Source organism: Scyliorhinus canicula, chromosome 5 (assembly GCF_902713615.1).
Source record: "Scyliorhinus canicula chromosome 5, sScyCan1.1, whole genome shotgun sequence".
NCBI lineage: Eukaryota > Metazoa > Chordata > Chondrichthyes > Carcharhiniformes > Scyliorhinidae > Scyliorhinus > Scyliorhinus canicula.
Window position 1 is genome coordinate 86,898,618 of NC_052150.1, and position 17,178 is coordinate 86,915,795.

At 48.2% G+C, this 17,178-nt stretch overlaps 1 protein-coding gene across 4 annotated transcripts in view; it reads left to right on the forward strand.

The window, feature by feature from the left end:
* LOC119966108 (DNA topoisomerase 2-beta-like) overlaps positions 1-17,178 on the forward strand; it is a 221,267-nt gene that overhangs the window by 146,928 nt on the left and 57,161 nt on the right. For all 4 annotated transcript variants that reach the window (XM_038797331.1, XM_038797332.1, XM_038797333.1 and 1 more), the window contains 7 exons: positions 5,877-6,077; positions 6,174-6,369; positions 7,909-8,000; positions 12,346-12,501; positions 12,584-12,667; positions 13,401-13,601; positions 15,834-15,972. In XM_038797331.1, the coding sequence (XP_038653259.1) occupies positions 5,877-6,077; positions 6,174-6,369; positions 7,909-8,000; positions 12,346-12,501; positions 12,584-12,667; positions 13,401-13,601; positions 15,834-15,972 (1,069 nt within the window). The remainder of the gene's footprint in view (positions 1-5,876; positions 6,078-6,173; positions 6,370-7,908; positions 8,001-12,345; positions 12,502-12,583; positions 12,668-13,400; positions 13,602-15,833; positions 15,973-17,178) is intronic.

The window sequence follows — 17,178 nt, forward strand, 5'->3', positions numbered from 1 at the left end:
ATTAACCTTTTCCACTGGTTGGAGATTCTAAAACTGTGGGGGGGGGGGGGGGTAGAAACTTGGGCCAGACCATTCAGGAGAGATGTTACGAAGCACTTCTTCATGCAAAGGATGGTAGAGGTTTGAAACTCTCTCACAAACAGCAGTTGAAGCTAGAACAGTTGTTCATTTTGAATCTGAGATAGATTTTTGTTAAGCAAATATATGAAGGGACATTTGCCAAAGGCAGGTATATGGGGCTGGAATCTCCGCCCACCGACGCCGAAGTCGTGTTCTGCACCGGCTCGGAGAATCCAGTTTCACGCATGGAATCAGCACCGTCGCCTGTTCGGCGATTCTTCGCTCCCCCCGAAAAGCAGTATAAACGGGGAGTACGCCGCTCACATGCCCCACCTGCGGCCATTGCTTGAGGCTGTCACGCTAGTCTCAGCCCCTGACCGGCCGAAGTCCCGACGGCGTATTTCTTTTTAAAAAAATAATTTTTATTCAAATTTTCACAAAATATCAATAACAGAAAATACTAAGAACAGAAAGAACAAACCCCCCCCCCTTGAATACAAAGAAGAAATAAATTAACGCCCGTCATTAGCAAAGAATAAATATACACGTCCCTTCAGCCCAAAACAAAGAGACAACCCCCCCCCCCCCCCCCCCCCGGTTGCTGCTGCTGCTGGCCTCTTTCTACCGTTCTGCCAGGAAATCTAGGAATGGTTGCCACCTCCTGAAAAGCCCCTGCACTGATCCCCTTAGGGCAAATTTCACCCTCCAATTCAATAAACCCTGCCATATCGTTGACCCAGACCTCCACGCTTGGGGGCCTCGCGTCCTTCCACTGAAGAAGAATCCTCCGCCGGGCTACTAGGGACGCAAAGGCCAGAATGCCAGCCTCTTTCGCCTCCTGCACTCCCGGCTCCTCTGCAACCCCAAATATTGCGAGTCTCCAGCCCGGATTGACCCTGGATCCTACCACCCTCGACACCGTCTTTGCTACACCCTTCCAAAATTCCCCCAGTGCTGGGCATGCCCAAAACAAATGGGCATGGTTTACTGGGCTCCCTGAGCACCTAATACACCTGTCCTCGCTCCCAAAGACCCGGCTCATCCTTGTCCCGGTCATGTGAGCCCTATGCAGCACCTTAAACTGTATGAGGCTAAGCCTCGCACACGAAGAAGAGTTCACCCTTCCTAGGGCGTCCGCCCATGTCCCCTCCTCAATCTCCTCACCCAGCTCCTCCTCCCATTTACCCTTCAGCTCCTACACCGAGGCCTCGTCTACCTCCTGCATCCCTTGGTACGTTTCCGAGATCCTACCCTCCCCTCGCCAAGCCACACTCCCGAGAGCACCCTGTCCTGGACCCCACGAGGCGGCAGCAGAGGGAACTCCGCCACCTGCCGCCTGACAAACGTCCTTACCTGCATGTACCTAAAGGTGTTCCCCAGGGGGAGCCCAAACTTCCATTCCAGCTCACCCAGGCTCGCAAACTTCCCGTCTACAAACAGGTCCCTCAACCTCCTAACACCTGCCCTGTGCCAGCTCAGGAACCTGCCATTAATTCTCCCCGGGACAAACCGATGGTTGCCCCGTATCGGGGACCCCATCGAGTCCCCACATCCTCCCTATGCCGTCACCATTGCCCCCAAATTTTGAGGGTAGCCGCCACCACCGGGCTCGTGGTGTACCTCGTTGGAGGGAGCGGCAGCGGCGCCGTTACCAGCGCCTCCAGGATCGTGCCCACACAGGACGCCATCTCCATCCTCTTCCTTGCTGCCCCTTTCCCGTCCATTACCCACTTGCGCACCATTGCTGCGTTGGCAGCCCAATAATACCCACAGAGGTTGGGCAGTGCCAGCCCCCCCCCCCCCCCCCCCCCCCATCCCTGCCCCGCTCCAAGAACATCATTCTCACCCTCGGGGTCCCGTGCGCCCACACAAACCCCGTAATGCTCCTGTTAACCCGCCTGAAAAAGGCCTTCGGGATAAGGATGGGGAGGCACTGGAACAGGAACAGAAATCTCGGGAGCACCGTCACCTTGACTGATTGCACCCTACCCGCCAGAGACAGCGGCAACGTGTCCCATCTCTTAAACTCCTCTTCCATTTGCTCCACCAGCGTTGTGAGGTTAAGCTTAATCAAGGCCCCCCAGCTCCTGGCCACCTGGGCCCCCAAGTACCTGAAGCTCCTCTCCGCCCTTTTTAGTGGGAGCCTACCAATCCCCCCCTCCTGGTCCCCCGGGTGTACAACGAACAGCTCGTTCTTCTCCAAGTTGAGCTTGTACCCTGAGAAATCCCCAAATTCCCTGAGAATCCTCATCACCTCCGGCATTCCCCCCACTGAGTCCGCCACACACAACAATAGGTCATCTGCATCGAGCGACACTCGGTGCTCCTCCCCACCCCGCACCAGCCCCCTCCAGTTCCTCGACTCCCTCAACGCCATGGCCAGGGGTTCAATTGCCAGCGCAAAAAGCAGGGAGGACAAGGGACACCCTTGCCTCGTCCCTCGGTATAACCAAAAGTACTCCGACCTCCTCCTATTCGTGGCCACACTCGCCATCGGGGCCTCATATAACAGCCTCACCCACCTGACAAACCCCTCCCCAAACCCGAACCTTTCCAGCACCTCCCACAAGTACCGCCACTCAACCCTATCAAAGGCCTTCTCCGCATCCAACGCCACCACTTTCTCCGCCTCCCCTTCTACCGCCGGCATCATTATAACATTCAAGAGCCTCCATATGTTAGTATTCAGCTGCCTCCCCTTCACGGACCCCGTTTGATCCTCGTGGATAACCTGCGGCACACAGTCCTCTATCCTCGTGGCTAAAATCTTCGCCAACAGCTTGGCGTCCACATTTAAGAATGAGATCGGCCTGTATGACCCACACTGCAGGGGATCCTTGTCCCGCTTAAGGATCAAGGAAATCAGCGCCCGAGACATCGTTGGAGGCAGAGCCCCCCTTCCCTTGCCTCGTTGAAGGTCCTAATCAACAGGGGGCCCAACAGTCCCTCTACCTGTCCCTGCTCCACCCTCGGGAATCTCAGCCAGTCCAAAAAGCGCCCCATCCCCCCCTCCTCCGCTGGGGGTTCGGACTGATACAGTTCCTCATAAAAGTCCCTGAAGACCCCATTAATGTCTACCCCCCTTCGCACCACATTTCCTCCCCTATCCTTAACTCCACCAATCTCCCTGGCCGCATCCCGCTTACGGAGCTGGTGCGCCAGCATCCTGCTCGCCTTCTCCCCATATTCATACACCGCTCCCTGTGCCTTCCTCCACTGAGCTTCCGCCTTTCTGGTGGTCAGCAAATCAAACTCAGCCTGGAGACTACGCCGCTCCCTCAGCAATCCCTCCTCCGGAGCCTCCGCGTATCTCCTGTCCACCTTCACCACCTCCCCCACCAGTCTCTCCCTCTCTCTCTCTGCTCTCTCCTCTCCCTGTGGGCTCGAATGGAGATCAACTCCCCCCTAATCACCGCCTTCAACGCCTCCCAGACCGTCCCCACTCGGGCCTCCCCATTGTCATTGGCCTCCAGGTACCTCTCGATACATCCTCGAACCCGCCCGCCCACCTCCTCATCCACCAGCAGCCCCACCTCTAAGCGCCAAAGCGGGCGCTGGTCTCTCTCCTCCCACAGCCCGAGGTCCACCCAGTGCGGGGCATGGTCAGAAATGGCTATCGACGAATACGCAGCATCCTCCACCCTCGCAATCAGCACCTTAATAATAAAAAAAATCAATCCGGGAATAGGCCTTATGCACATAGGAGAAGTATGAAAATTCCCTGGTCCTCGGCCTCGCAAACCTCCATGGATCCACCTCTCCCATCTGGTCCGTAAACCCCCTCAACACCTTCGCCGCCGCTGGCCTCCTACCCGTCCTGGAACTGGATCGATCCAGTGGCGGATCCAGCACCATGTTGAAATCCCCCCCCATTATCTGGCCCCCCGCCTCCAAATCTGGAATCCGGCCCAACATGCGCCACATGAAACCCGCATCGTCCCAATTCGGGGTGTATACATTGACCAGCACCACCCGCTCCCCCTGCAGCTTGCCGCTTACCATCATATACCTCCCGCCGCTGTCTGCCACCACATTCGACGCCTCAAACGACACCCTCTTCCCCACCAGGATCGCCACCCCCCGATTCTTTGCATCCAGCCCCGAATGAAACACCTGGCCTACCCATCCCTACCTCAATCTAACCTGATCCGCCACCTTCAGGTGCGTCTCCTGAAGCATGGCCACATCCGCCTTCAGCCCCTTCAGGTGCGCAAATACGCGGGCCCGTTTGACCGGCCCATTCAGTCCCCTCACATTCCAGGTTATCAGCCGGATCAGGGGGCTACCTGCCCCCCTCCCCCGTCGACTAGCCATTACCCTTCCTCAGTCCGCCATGTGCCTGCGCCCCCCCGCTCAGCCCGTTCCCCACGGCAACAGACCCCCATCCCAACCCCCTTCCTGTGGAGCACTGCCTTAGTCCGATTAAAACCAGCCCTTCTCTTTGCCACCTCCGCACTTCAGTCCTGGTAGATCCTGATCTCTGCATTCTCCCACTTACTACTCCTCTCCTCCTTCGCCCATCTCAGCACACACTCACGGTCGACGAAGCGGTGAAAACGGACCAGGACCGCCCGAGGCGGCTCGTTTGGCTTGGGTTTCCTCAGCAGCATCCGATGGGCACCCTCCAGCTCCAAGGGTCCCTGCAACGACCCCGCGCCCATTAGCGAGTTCAGCATCATAGTCACATAGGCCCCTCAAATCCGAACCTTCCAGCTCTTCTGAGAGGCCTAGAATCCGCAGGTTCTTCCGACGGGCCCAGTTCTCCATCTCCTCCATCCTCGCTGCCCACGTCTTGTGGAGCACCTCGTGCGACTCCACCTTCACTGCCAGGCCCAGGAGTTCGTCCTCGCTCTCCGAGGCCTTTTGCCGAAGCTCTCGGATCTCCGCACTCTGAGCCGTCTGGGTCGCCATAAGCTTGTCCAGGGAGGCCTTAAGCGGTTCCAGGATCTCTGCCTTCAGCTCCCTGAAGGAGCGCTGAAGCAGCTCCTGCTGCTCCCGCGCCCACTGCTGCCACACTGCTGATTCCCCGCCCGCCGCCATCTTGCTTTTCCTGCCTCGCACGTTTCTCTGCTCCAATGCTGATTTTTTGACCGCTCCGCTGCTGGTCCAGGCCATCCACCGGCGGAGAATCTTAGAGGAAGTGTTCCCATACGGGGGAAAGTCCAACCAGCACCGCTGCGGGCCCTTAAAAGAGCCCAAAAGACCGAATATAGCGGGAGCTACCGAACGTGCGGCTTAGCTCCGCATCACCGCAACCGGAGGACCCCTACGGCGTATTTCTAATATGGTCCCAGCCTTTCGGGAAACTCAAGTGGCAGCTGCGGACTCAGCCCGCGGCCGCCATTGTTGGCGGCGGGCTGATCGGAGGGCACGGGAGGCCTCCGTATGGAACTGTGCCTTTATTGTGAAGGCGGTCCGGGTCGGGCGCGCGGCCAATCGGGGGCACTATTTCCGCAGTCTGTGTCCTCCATGGAGCATGGCGCAGCCACCGGAGGCCGCCGCAGTGCGCATGCACAGCCTCTAACTCGGAGGTGCGAGGGCCGTATCTGCTGCTGAAGCTGCGAGCCTCTCGACGGCTCCCTGCTAGCCCCCTGCAGGGTTATGAATCTGTGGCCTTTTGACCACAGTTTTCACGACGGCATGGGGACATTGTCCCTGAAACGGAAAATCGAGCCCATGGAGTTTGCCAGAATGAGATATCCCTTTCAGTCAAAGACATTTTCTTTTCGGATATCTTGTACCTACTTGGGGATATGTTTTTGTCAAATATTTTCCTTGAATGTGCTGATAAGTACATATGACCTTTTTTCCTACAGGCATACAAAGAACAAGTTCTTGAACCTATGCTCAATGGGACAGAAAAGACACCAGCTTTGATAAATGACTACAAAGAGTATCATACTGATGCTTCAGTCAAATTTGTGGTAAAAATGTCAGAGGAGAAACTTGCACAAGCAGAAGCTGCTGGTCTACACAAAGTGTTCAAACTGCAAACCACTCTCACTTGCAATTCTATGGTAGTGTCCTTTTTAAAACATATATCATTTTAATGTAAATTACTAAATGCTAGATACCTATTTTAACAAACAGCAATAACATTATGATATTTGCAGGTATTATTTGATCATATGGGTTGCTTGAAGAAGTATGAAACTGTACACGACATCTTGAAGGAGTTCTTTGATTTGCGGTCACATTATTACCATCTGAGGAAAGAATGGTTGGCAGGAATGCTTGGAGCAGAGTCTGCAAAGCTAAACAACCAAGCTCGGTTCATTCTGGAAAAAATACAAGGAAAGGTTTCAATTGGTAAGAATTAAAGTATAAGATCAAAATTTCCGCAATAACTTTCAACAATTGGAATTTTGTACAGTCGTAGTTAATTTGAACTTTCTTTGTAAGTAATACCATGCTGGATAAATTGCTTGAGTGAAATTTCCACCTATGCAATCTCAGATGTCCCTTAGGGGCTCTTGCGGGAACTATTAAGTCAACTAAAGTAGTGAAGGAAGGAATGCTCCCTTTTTTTTTCTTCACATCCTCACCATGCTTGGCCCACCCCCTCCTTCTTTCCTGATCAGATATGGATTAGCCTGAACTTCTGATATTGTGAAAAAAGTGAAAATGTGAGTTTAAACCAGGAATCAAACTTCTAGTTATGAGCTCAATATTGCAGTTACTCAATGTTTCATTACAACTTATTTTAATTTATGATTGTTACTTGGAACTTGGCAAAATGTGAAGTTCTGTAAAAGTGTTGCACATTTCCACTTGCCAGCGAATGTTTCTTAGAAGTATGTGAAAGGAATGATCGAGGGCATGTTCCCGAACTCAGTTAGGGGCAGGAGCATGACAAGGCTATTTGGGGGGTGGGGGTGAAACATTTGGACAAAACTGGCTGTAATGCATGATGAGATTATGTCTGCAATAAAGAAAAATCTCTATTAATGGGACTGCGGATTCTCTTAGTCCTCTCAACAAGTGGAACTACTAATTGTGCTCTCTCTCAATTATGGCATCCTCTGCAATCAGTTCTACCTTGCAGGTATTTTCAATACACCTCGGGAGAATGAGTATCACACAGTTGATAGAAAAGTTATTGCTTCCTATTCTGTGAACCCTTTTTTTTGGAAGGGCTGACCTGGACATGCATAAAATCTCACTAGAAGACGTCGGGAGCATCTCCTGTCATCATTGTACGATGCACGCGATTTTGAAGTCAATGGGCAGATGCGCTTCTGCCGACAAATTAAGGGCCAATTAAGGCCATTAAGGTGCAATCGACAACAAATTTATGCTGTCCGTGATATTTTTAGCTTGTCACACCGGCAAACGGGTGGGCAACCATTACATTTTTACTTTCTAGTTTGCCACCTGTGAGAATGCTTCAATATTATTTACCACTTCCCTGGTTGATGACATAATTGTTGCTGGGCACCTGGAAATCCCTTGATTTAGCCCCAAATTCAAACTGATGTTGAGAATGGCGAAATCTGCACCACAGAAATAGCTAGACTATTTCTGGCAGCTTTCTTGAAGGTCACAGGTGAATGCCATCACTTCACAGCTGACAGCAAAGTCCAGGCCCATATAATGCAAATGTGTCAAAGTTTGGTAGCCGTATTTTAAAAAGAAATGTCCTGGAATATTCTGTTAATATTCAAAGTTACATTTCTTTTGTTAGAAGTAGACTGATGTTCACCTTTTGTTTCCAAATCTTGCAATGCTAACTATACTTAATTGATTGTTTCCTTTATCACAGACCGCATGAAGGTACCTGAGAATTTATTTGTGATTCATGCAAAAAAAATGTTGATATATGAATGCTTTTTTAAAATTTCTCTATAGAGAATAAATCGAAGAGGGATCTTTATCAAATGCTTGTTCAGCGGGGCTATGAATCCGATCCGATCAAAGGCTGGAAAGAAGCTCAAGAGAAGGTAAAATTTTGCTTTGCTGAAAATACACTAAGCAGCTGGTTATGTTAGAAGCATGAAATGCTGTCATCTACCCACCTTTTCAGCCACTATTGATTTGTAGTCAACAGCAAATTTTTTTTATTGGTAACTCTTCTTTGTAATGTCCCTTTTATATTATTGCAAGAGCTCTGCGAGCCTGGAATAAGCCTTGGATATTTCAAACTTTTATCTGCTTCGAACAGCTGTGGCTCCTTAAACATTCCTATAAAGGATTAATAGGACTTCCTAGGTTTGAGTAAATGGCTTTTGTACAGATAATTGATTAAATGATAGTCTATGTTTCTCCCTCAAGCTTTACAAATAACTGACTATGGGTGAGATTCTCTGTTTAGGAGACTTATGTTCTCCCACCGGAGGAGAATTACTACCGATTTAAGTTGCCCTGGGAGCGCAAATCAGGAAGCAATTCGATATTCCTTGCCATGGAAATGTATGCATGGTGAGAAATATGAGGAAATTCCGCTATCAGGCCACCATTTTAAGCAGGCGACCCAATAGCAAAGTCCCATGGCTGGCCACCCCCCTGCACACAAATCAACCGCCTAGACCCTCTAACTGAAGTGACCCCATAACTAGAGGCACCCCCACAGGGACTCCTTGATGATAGGGACACCCAACAGGAACCCCCGACGAAAAGGACACTCCATAGGGCCCACTGACTAATGGGACTCCACCGTCCACCCTTCACAGCCCCCCCCCCCCCCCCCCCCCCCCGAAAAGAGACCCTTGTCTGGAAGCTGGAGAGCAGTCCAGACAGGGGCAGTGAAAAAGATTATACTGTAATACTTACCTGGAGCTCCTCGCCTCCATTCCTGGAAGGAGAATAGCTGTGACCTGTGTTTAAATACCTCAGCTCCATCAGCTGTACGGCATTCATTCATTTCTAGTAGTGGGCTGTGATTGACAGCTTCCACAAAACAGCCTTGATTCATTCATCATTAGATTTCCCGAAGTCAGAGCCTTGATTCATTCATATCCCTTTATGGATGAATGACCCCACTGTTTACAAACATCAACCACATCAAAGAAAGGTAAGTGCATTCCAATCATTCAAGTATAGGGGTGGGGGGCTCCCTATTTTTTGCGGGAGGTGTCGAAAATACAACTGTATTTCTAATTATTCACTTTTTTTTGCAAAATATTTTATTAAGGCATTTGTATTATAATTTTAACAAAATAAGCAACCACACACCAAACCAACAACAAAACCCAGCCAACATGGCTTACTTAAACAACTCCCCAATTCCAATTCCCCACCCCTCTTTCCCCCCCCCCCCCCCCCAAAAAAAAATTCCACTGCTAATGTTTATCCAGAGAAGTAGATAAATGGCTGCCACCTCCGGGCAAACCCTAGCTTCCATCACCTCAGGGCAAACTTGATTTTCTCAAGCCTAAGAAACCCAGCCATGTCACTGACTCTTGGGTCTTTGCTCTCTTTAGTGAGCAGTGATAGCAAGGCCTGAGCCAGCGTTGGTGGCAGGATTCCCCATTATAACGAATCAATGAACATCTCCCGCAGGTGCAGGGCCAGTGCTGGTGTAAATCTTTTGTAGAAGTCAGCCTGGAATCCATCGCCCCGGCGCCTTTCTGCCTGCAGTTAATACTCTGCATGGCTTCTCCCAGTTCTAGCGGTGCTCTCAGGCCCTGTCCTTTACCTTCTGTCCGACTGGCATGTCGAGGAACTGCTTCATCGGGGCTCGGAGCTATACAGCTCCTGGTAGAATATTGCAGGGTCTTGTTAATATTGTCTATCGTTGTGACTAGTTTACCGTTCCTGTCCTCCACCTGCGTTATTTCCCTCGTGTCTCCCTACTTTCTCATCTGGTGAGCCAGCAGGCGGCTGGCCTTGTCTCCATGCTCAGAAAATACCCCCCATGTCTGACAGAGCTAGTTAACTGCTCTCCCGGTGGAGAGTAGGTCGCATTCCATTTGTAGTATTTTCCCTCTCCGCCAGTAGTTCTACAGTTGGGACTGTGCAGTATTGCCGGTCCATCTCCAGTATGGAGTCAACCAACTGTTCCCTAGATGTCCTCTCCTTCCTATCTTTGAGAACCCTATATGCTATAATCTCCCCCCATATCACTGCGTTCAATGCCTCCCAGAATGTGGAGTGTGAGACCTCCCCATTCTGGTTGCGGTTATATAGCCGTCGATGGCTTGTGATATCTTCTCGCAGTGTGCCTTGTCGGCGTGGGGGGCATTGGGCCCAGTCCGTCTCCAACCTCACCTCACATTCACGTAGTTTCGAGAGTGGCCAGAGATTTAAATTGTGGAGTATTCCGCCCCTACCACCCCTGAAAGAAGTGATTTCCCCACTACAAAGAAGTCGATCCTCATGTAAACCCTGTAGACCTGGGAGAAGGAGGAGAACTCCCTCTCCCTTGTGCCTGTGAATCTTCATGGGTCTACTGCTCCCATTTGATCCATGAAGGTGTTCAGTTCTCTAGCCATGTTCGACTGTTTCCCCGATTTGGGGCTGGATTTGTCGGTCCTGTATGCAGTTGATGTCATCCGTCCATGTCTCTCTCTCTCTCACTCATTTTCTCTCACCACCCCTCCACACCCCCCATACACATTTGCAAGCACCACTGGTACCCCTTCCAGGAGACTGCTCACCACGACGTACCGTTCTCCCGGGTCCGTAACTGTCTTTATCGCTGTGAATGTCTTCCTCTTATTGAACGGTATGGCCATCCTCCTAGCCCTTGTCCTGTAACACACTTGGAATGTCTGCCCCACCATCTCTTTCACAGGCACCGTTTTTAAAAACTCCTAGTTACCAGTGACTTTATTGGAGAAACATCTAAAAAGTTAAAACAAGAAAAGTGTTTTTACCTTTGTGTTATATCCTGTTAGTTACCCTGTTCACTCAGGTCCAAAATGTCTGTTCCTTTTGCTGGTCTGTCAGCTCATACTTTCAGCAACGTGATGGGCAAAACATTTTTGAGCTGAAAAGTGATGGGGCAAATCTAACTAATAGTAGACACCATTAGTGCAGTAAAGTTCTGGCCCAACACTTTCCTGTTATATGGTTGGCTGTGGGGTTAGCACATGATCGTTGTTCAAAAGGATTTGCACTGGAATATGTTTTTTATTATTGAACTTTATTATTTGACATGGTGTGATGTTGCATTGAACATAAAGGGCTGGATTCTACACCGCTTCTACAGTAACTTTATGTGAAGCCAACTTGTGACAAGCGATTTTCATTTCATTTCAGGTAGAAGCACCTGTAAATTCTTAGAAAGGGTAAACCACATCAGCTGGGTTTAAACCTGTCATTTTTGATCTGCAAGGCTTTCATTCATATCAATGTGAAATTGATGTGGGGGGTCGGGTCGGGAGGGAGGGTGGGGAATGGTTGCCGATCGTGAGATTCACAGGGGAATCCCTTGTAATTCCTGCCATACATAAATTTGCACAGCAAGGGATAGTGAATCATCTCTGATTTGCGTTCCCAGGACAAGCACAAATCAGAGACAGTTCATCTCCAGCGGGAGAACATAGGGCTGGATTCTCCGATTTTGAGGCTATGTCCGGAGGAAGTGTCTAGTTCTATGACCAAAAAATCGGCACTAATCCTCCGACAGGTGAGGGGCTAGCAGCCGCGCCACGTAATATAAACGGCCTTCACGGAATAAATGGCCGGAGAATTGCTGGGCCCGTGGCCACGCATGTACTCGCCGATGACCTGCAGCGGTCGCACCGTACCAGATGGCGCCAGCCGCACGCAGACCCGACCTGTCCAATAGTGCCGCCTGGGCACCCCCAGGCCACCCCCCACCAGTCCCCCCAGGCCTCGCTGAAGCCCCCTCGGCCAGCATCACGGCTCCCCTCGACTTTGGAGGAGCAGGACACAGTCCACACCGCCACACCAGATTCACGAAAACTGAGAGCACACGTGTCCCACGCTGTCGGGACCTCGGCCATCGGGGGCGGGCATCGGGAGAGGGCCTTCAGGTAATGACCTGAGGCCATCCCAGCGGCATGTGGAGTACACCTCGATGATGCCGATTTGGAATGGGTGGAGCATCTGAAAACAAGCACCTCGCCCGATTCGGTCGTAAACAGGATTCCCCCCCCCCCCCCCCCCCGATTACGATATTACAGTTGGGCAATGGAGAATCCCGCCCATATTCTCCCAAATGGATAATTCTGGCCAGTGGATGTGAAAGTTGGAGGAATTTTGGATCCGTAGCCTGGTTAATACAGCGATTAGCATTTTGATTCCATGATCATGTATCAAATTCTGCTTAAAAATAAATTTGGGTACTCTTCCTTACTACTTCCACCTTTTTATTTGCAGACAGCAACAGAAGAAGATTTGTTGGAAGTAGATGACGGCACTTCAAGTATTTTGGGTGCAGGATCTGGGCCAGACTTCAATTACATCTTGAACATGCCTCTTTGGTCTCTTACAAAGGAGAAAGTAGATGAACTACTAAAGCAGAGGGATACAAAAGTAATGCACTGTCTTCATTATTGTAATACTTACAGGCCTGTGCCTCTGAATATTGTGCCAAGCTATCTTTTATATGTTGTAGGGAAAGGAACTTGATGATCTGAAGAGAAAGAGTGCTTCTGATCTCTGGAAAGATGACCTTGCTGCCTTTATTGAAGAACTTGATGTAAGTTTAACAAAAGCATGCCTATCAATACGAGTTCCTTATTTTAACCAAAGTGAAACTAGGATTATCGATCTTAGAAAATTTTTTTTTTTTTCATTTACTTGTGATAACATTATTTGGCACTGTGTTGCCTGTCATGGCGAATCAGGAAACCCGCAGGAGACGGCTTGAAACTGATTGTTGTCCCATTAATGGGATGCAGATGAAGGCCCAAGGGAGAGGAATTCTTACTGAGGCATGGGTGAATGAGGGTGAGGTGCACAATTGCAACAAAATAAATTTGCAGTCTATTTCCCCAAAGGTGGTTCCTGGAAAATAAATGTAATTTTCTTTATCAAGGTGGATGCATTTAATTTCATATTGTACTTGCATAAATACACCTCTGTACATAAAGCATAGATGCAGATCTTTACTGTCTGTGAGAAGCTGCCTGCAAAGCTGACAGTTCTTGTTAAGAAAAAGTGATTTTGTCGGATTGCCCTGAATAGGAATTGATGCATTTAACCAAAACTATGTGCTTGTATAGATGAACTTTAATGAAGCCTTAGTCCAGACCAGGGTGAATAAATAATTTAACAGGTGAATTAGAATCTAATGAGTTTGAATATAGTTGATTTGCAGTCAAAATAATCAGCTGATTTCTGAATGACTTTTTAGCTTCAAATGTAGAGCAGTTTTATTTGTTATGAATAATCACTTATTAAAAATAATTTATTTCTCAATTTTAATGCAGCGTGTGGAAGCCCAAGAGAGAGAGGATCTTCTTGCAGGATCACTTGGTAAGGCAGTTAAGGGCAAGGTTGGTAAACCGAAAATAAAGAAGATGCTGCTTGAAGAAACTCTGCCATCAGTCCATGGTAGGAGAATTGTACCAGTCATTAGTCTTGCTATGAAGGCAGAAGCCACAAGAAAGATGATCAAGAAGAAAGGAAAGGCAAGTTAAAATATAATTACAAATGTTTTCAAACTGTTTGGAGTGCATTGGGATTTTTTTTGTTCTTGATTTATCTCTGCAGTTCATTAATGGTTTGAATTCTTAAAACTATACAGTTACCATATAGATTTAAAATGTGCATTGAGATTGAGTTCAATGAAACAAAAAAAAAGTTGGATAATTCAGCCATCCATCCACTTAAATACTCCCTCATATTTCCCATGAATATATATTTTCCTCATCTTCAATTGAAATTATTCAAAACAAATTCCACTGCCCTGCTTTATCCCATAACTTCATATCTCCACTGCTCCAAAGGTTTATCAAATTTCCACTTAGGGCAGTGAGTGTGGGGGAGATAGAACCAGTGAGTGGATGATCAGCTCCTCACAGATTCTGCCTCTTCCATGCACAGGGGTGACTTTTCCCTCATTGGATGCCCCCATGATTAATTTTTCCTGGGTTTTTGACAATTAATTTACCCACCCACATTTTGAATGTTGGATTGGATCTCATAATGCATTATTGGGTTCTGCTCTTTTACCAAAACTGCTCCCATTCCAGGATCATCCTGGATTGCAAATATAGTTGTAGCCTTCTGTACTGCAAACTGCCTCCTTAAATGCTCCCCTCCGACCTCTTCCTCACTCACTTCCAACAAGCGAGGAGCTCGTGGACATTTTAGGCACTAAGATTGAGACTATTAGAACAGTTGCCCCTTACCCTTTCTCTCCTTTTCCATAACCCAACGGTTTCCCCTTGCCCTGTATTTGCATCTTTTTTCTAGTTTTCTTGCCAGCTCCTCTTGTACCTTCTGCAAGTTCATCTTGTTCATGGGACTCACCTGGAGGCTTTGTGCATCACTTTCCAGTGAAGGATGTGGTGTCCCTTTGACCCCCTTGTATGTGAGCTTTTCATGCAGACTTGTCAGGGTCCAGCTTCCCTCCCTCAAGTCTTCCCTCCTCCGCCTTCCACTGTTTGTCTTCTTCGTCCACCCCCTTGCCCCTCTATCTGCCGACGTGAGGCCTTGTCCTCCCCACTGCATAGCCCTTCTTCCATATTGCCACCCTGCAATCGAACCTCAAACCTATGTTTCAATGGCTGTGTGAGTCCCACAGCATTATCCTGCCTCCTGCCCAGACAGACAATGGTGTGTGGCAGCAGAGGGAAGGAGACTCCTGTACTCAGCAATGCCAGGTGCAGTATTGATTTGAGATGATGACATAAGAGGGTCCATGGGTCCAGCAGTGAGGTGCTGTTCATGAAGTCAAGCTCGGTGTGGAGATGGTAGATAGGAACCAGTCCCCGGCAGAGTGGTGAACAGCTCATCAAGAGTAGTGCAACACTATGACAGAAAGGACGTTGCAGTGACTTTGAACTTTTACGAACTGAGGTCCACCTTATGCATGGCAGTTTAGCAATCGGGTTTTGGACTGACATAATTTCACACTGGCTTGATGCAAGATTGAACCTAGAATTAGGAGCAGAGGTGCATCCCCTCGAGCCTGCTCCGCCATTCAGTTAGATCATTGCTGGTCTCAGGTCAACCTCTCTATCTGTTCCCCATATCCCTTTAACCTATTTTTAAAAATCAGAAATATCTCTAACCCCTAAAGGGATTGATGAAGTAAACGTAGACTAAATGTTCTCCCTTATGGGGCAATCTTGAACAAGAGGTCACAGCCATAGGTTGAGAGGCAGGAGAGCGGAGAACTACTTTCGCAGAGGGTGCTGAATTTGTGGAACTCGCTGCCCCATAGTGCGGTGGAGTCTGAGTCATTAAATGCTTTCAGGAAGGAGATTAAGGTATTTCTGATAAAACTCCATACGGACAGTGATCCAGGGCTGGCATTACCCGGATCCTCGGCGCCGTGAGACAGCAGTGCTAACACTGCGCCATCATGAACAATTTTTAATCTTTTCAAGCTACTACATTTCCATTTATACACCTGAATTTTATTAACACCTTTTCAAATATTCTTTGGAAATGCATATATAACTCCCCCACAGCATTCCCTGTATCTATAAAATCACTTGTTTCAAAACTGCTATTAAAGGCAGTCTGCCTTAAAACCCTCACTGGGTGTACTTGATTAATGCATTGCGAAAGAAAAGGGAATCACATTTCATTTTATGACATTTCTAAAAACTCAACTGTTTTTTCAAAATCTTTGCACCATTAGTGATCTGTGACATTGTTCATTCTTGATAATCATTGATTATTATTTTCAGGGTGATACAGATGCAATAAAACAGGAGTTTGATGAAGACGTTGGGACAGCCATAGGAGAAGGAAATGGAGAAGAAGTATCGAACACAAGTGAACCCAAAGTCAAAACTCCACGACTGAAGAAAGAAAAAAAGGAACCTGGTGTGTAAATATTATAGAACGTCCACCACTTGATCAGTAGACTTGCAATTATATTAACCAGAGCGATAACTAACCAGAGTTCTTTAATTAATTCAATCAAATGCAACATTTACTTAAATATAAAAGCAAAATGCTGGAAACCTGAATTTGTCAGTTGGTCAGGAAGCATCTGTGGAAAGATGATTAATAAGGGGATCAGGAGTTATGGGGAGAAGGCAGGAGAATGGGGATGAGAAAATATCAGCCATGATTGAATGGTGGAGCAGATTCGATGGGCCGAGTGGCCTAATTCTGCTCCCATGACTTATGGTCTTATGGAAAGAGAAAGTTAACATTTCAAGTTGATAACCATTCATCAGAACTGCAAAACGTTAAATATGTAATAAATTTTACGCAAATGTAGAGGCTGAAACAGTCCCCATTCACCACCAATCTTCTCCGCCTGTCTAATTTTTTTCTCCCATTATGAGCAACATCTTTGAATTCACTCACTTGCTTGAAATAAAAGGTGTTCTATGCAAATTCAGAAGAGTCGTAGGTAGTCTGCCCTTTTATTGCAACGTGCAAAACTTTCCTTGTTTCAGCCCTAGTCAGGTCCCCTCGCTAAATTCTTCTTTCCAAGAACACAAGTAACTGTATCAGTGATGTTTCCTGCTCTCACTCTGAACTAGAGAATTCATCAACTTGGCTCCCATTTTCCATCCTTCCCTTTCTTTTCCTTCCTCACCTACTTTTAGCCTCTATTTCTGGGGATAATTATTGGTCAATGACCACTACAATCTATTGACTCTCATGACTAACTTGACTATGTTTCCTCTGATCCCACTTCTTGTAAAGACCTTATTCCATTCATGGGCTGGATTCTCCGTCGGTGAGATCCTCCACTTTGCTGGCAGCAGTCACACCAGTGGATTTCCCAACAACGTAGGGGTGCCCATAATGGGAAACCCCATTGGCCAGCTGCCGGGATGGAGGATCCCGCTACGGTGGGGGGACGCCACACCAGAAAACGGGTGTGGCGGGGCGGTGAATCCTGCCCCATGTCTTTTGTTCTATCTTACTTGTCTTCCATTCAATCACGGATCTTCCCTTTTTGTTCTGTCCTAACTGCCCCACCACACTGGCTGACGTACCTGCTTACAACAAAATACAGTTATATCTCTAACTTTCCAGTTCTGAAGATAGGCCATCAACCTAAAATATTAA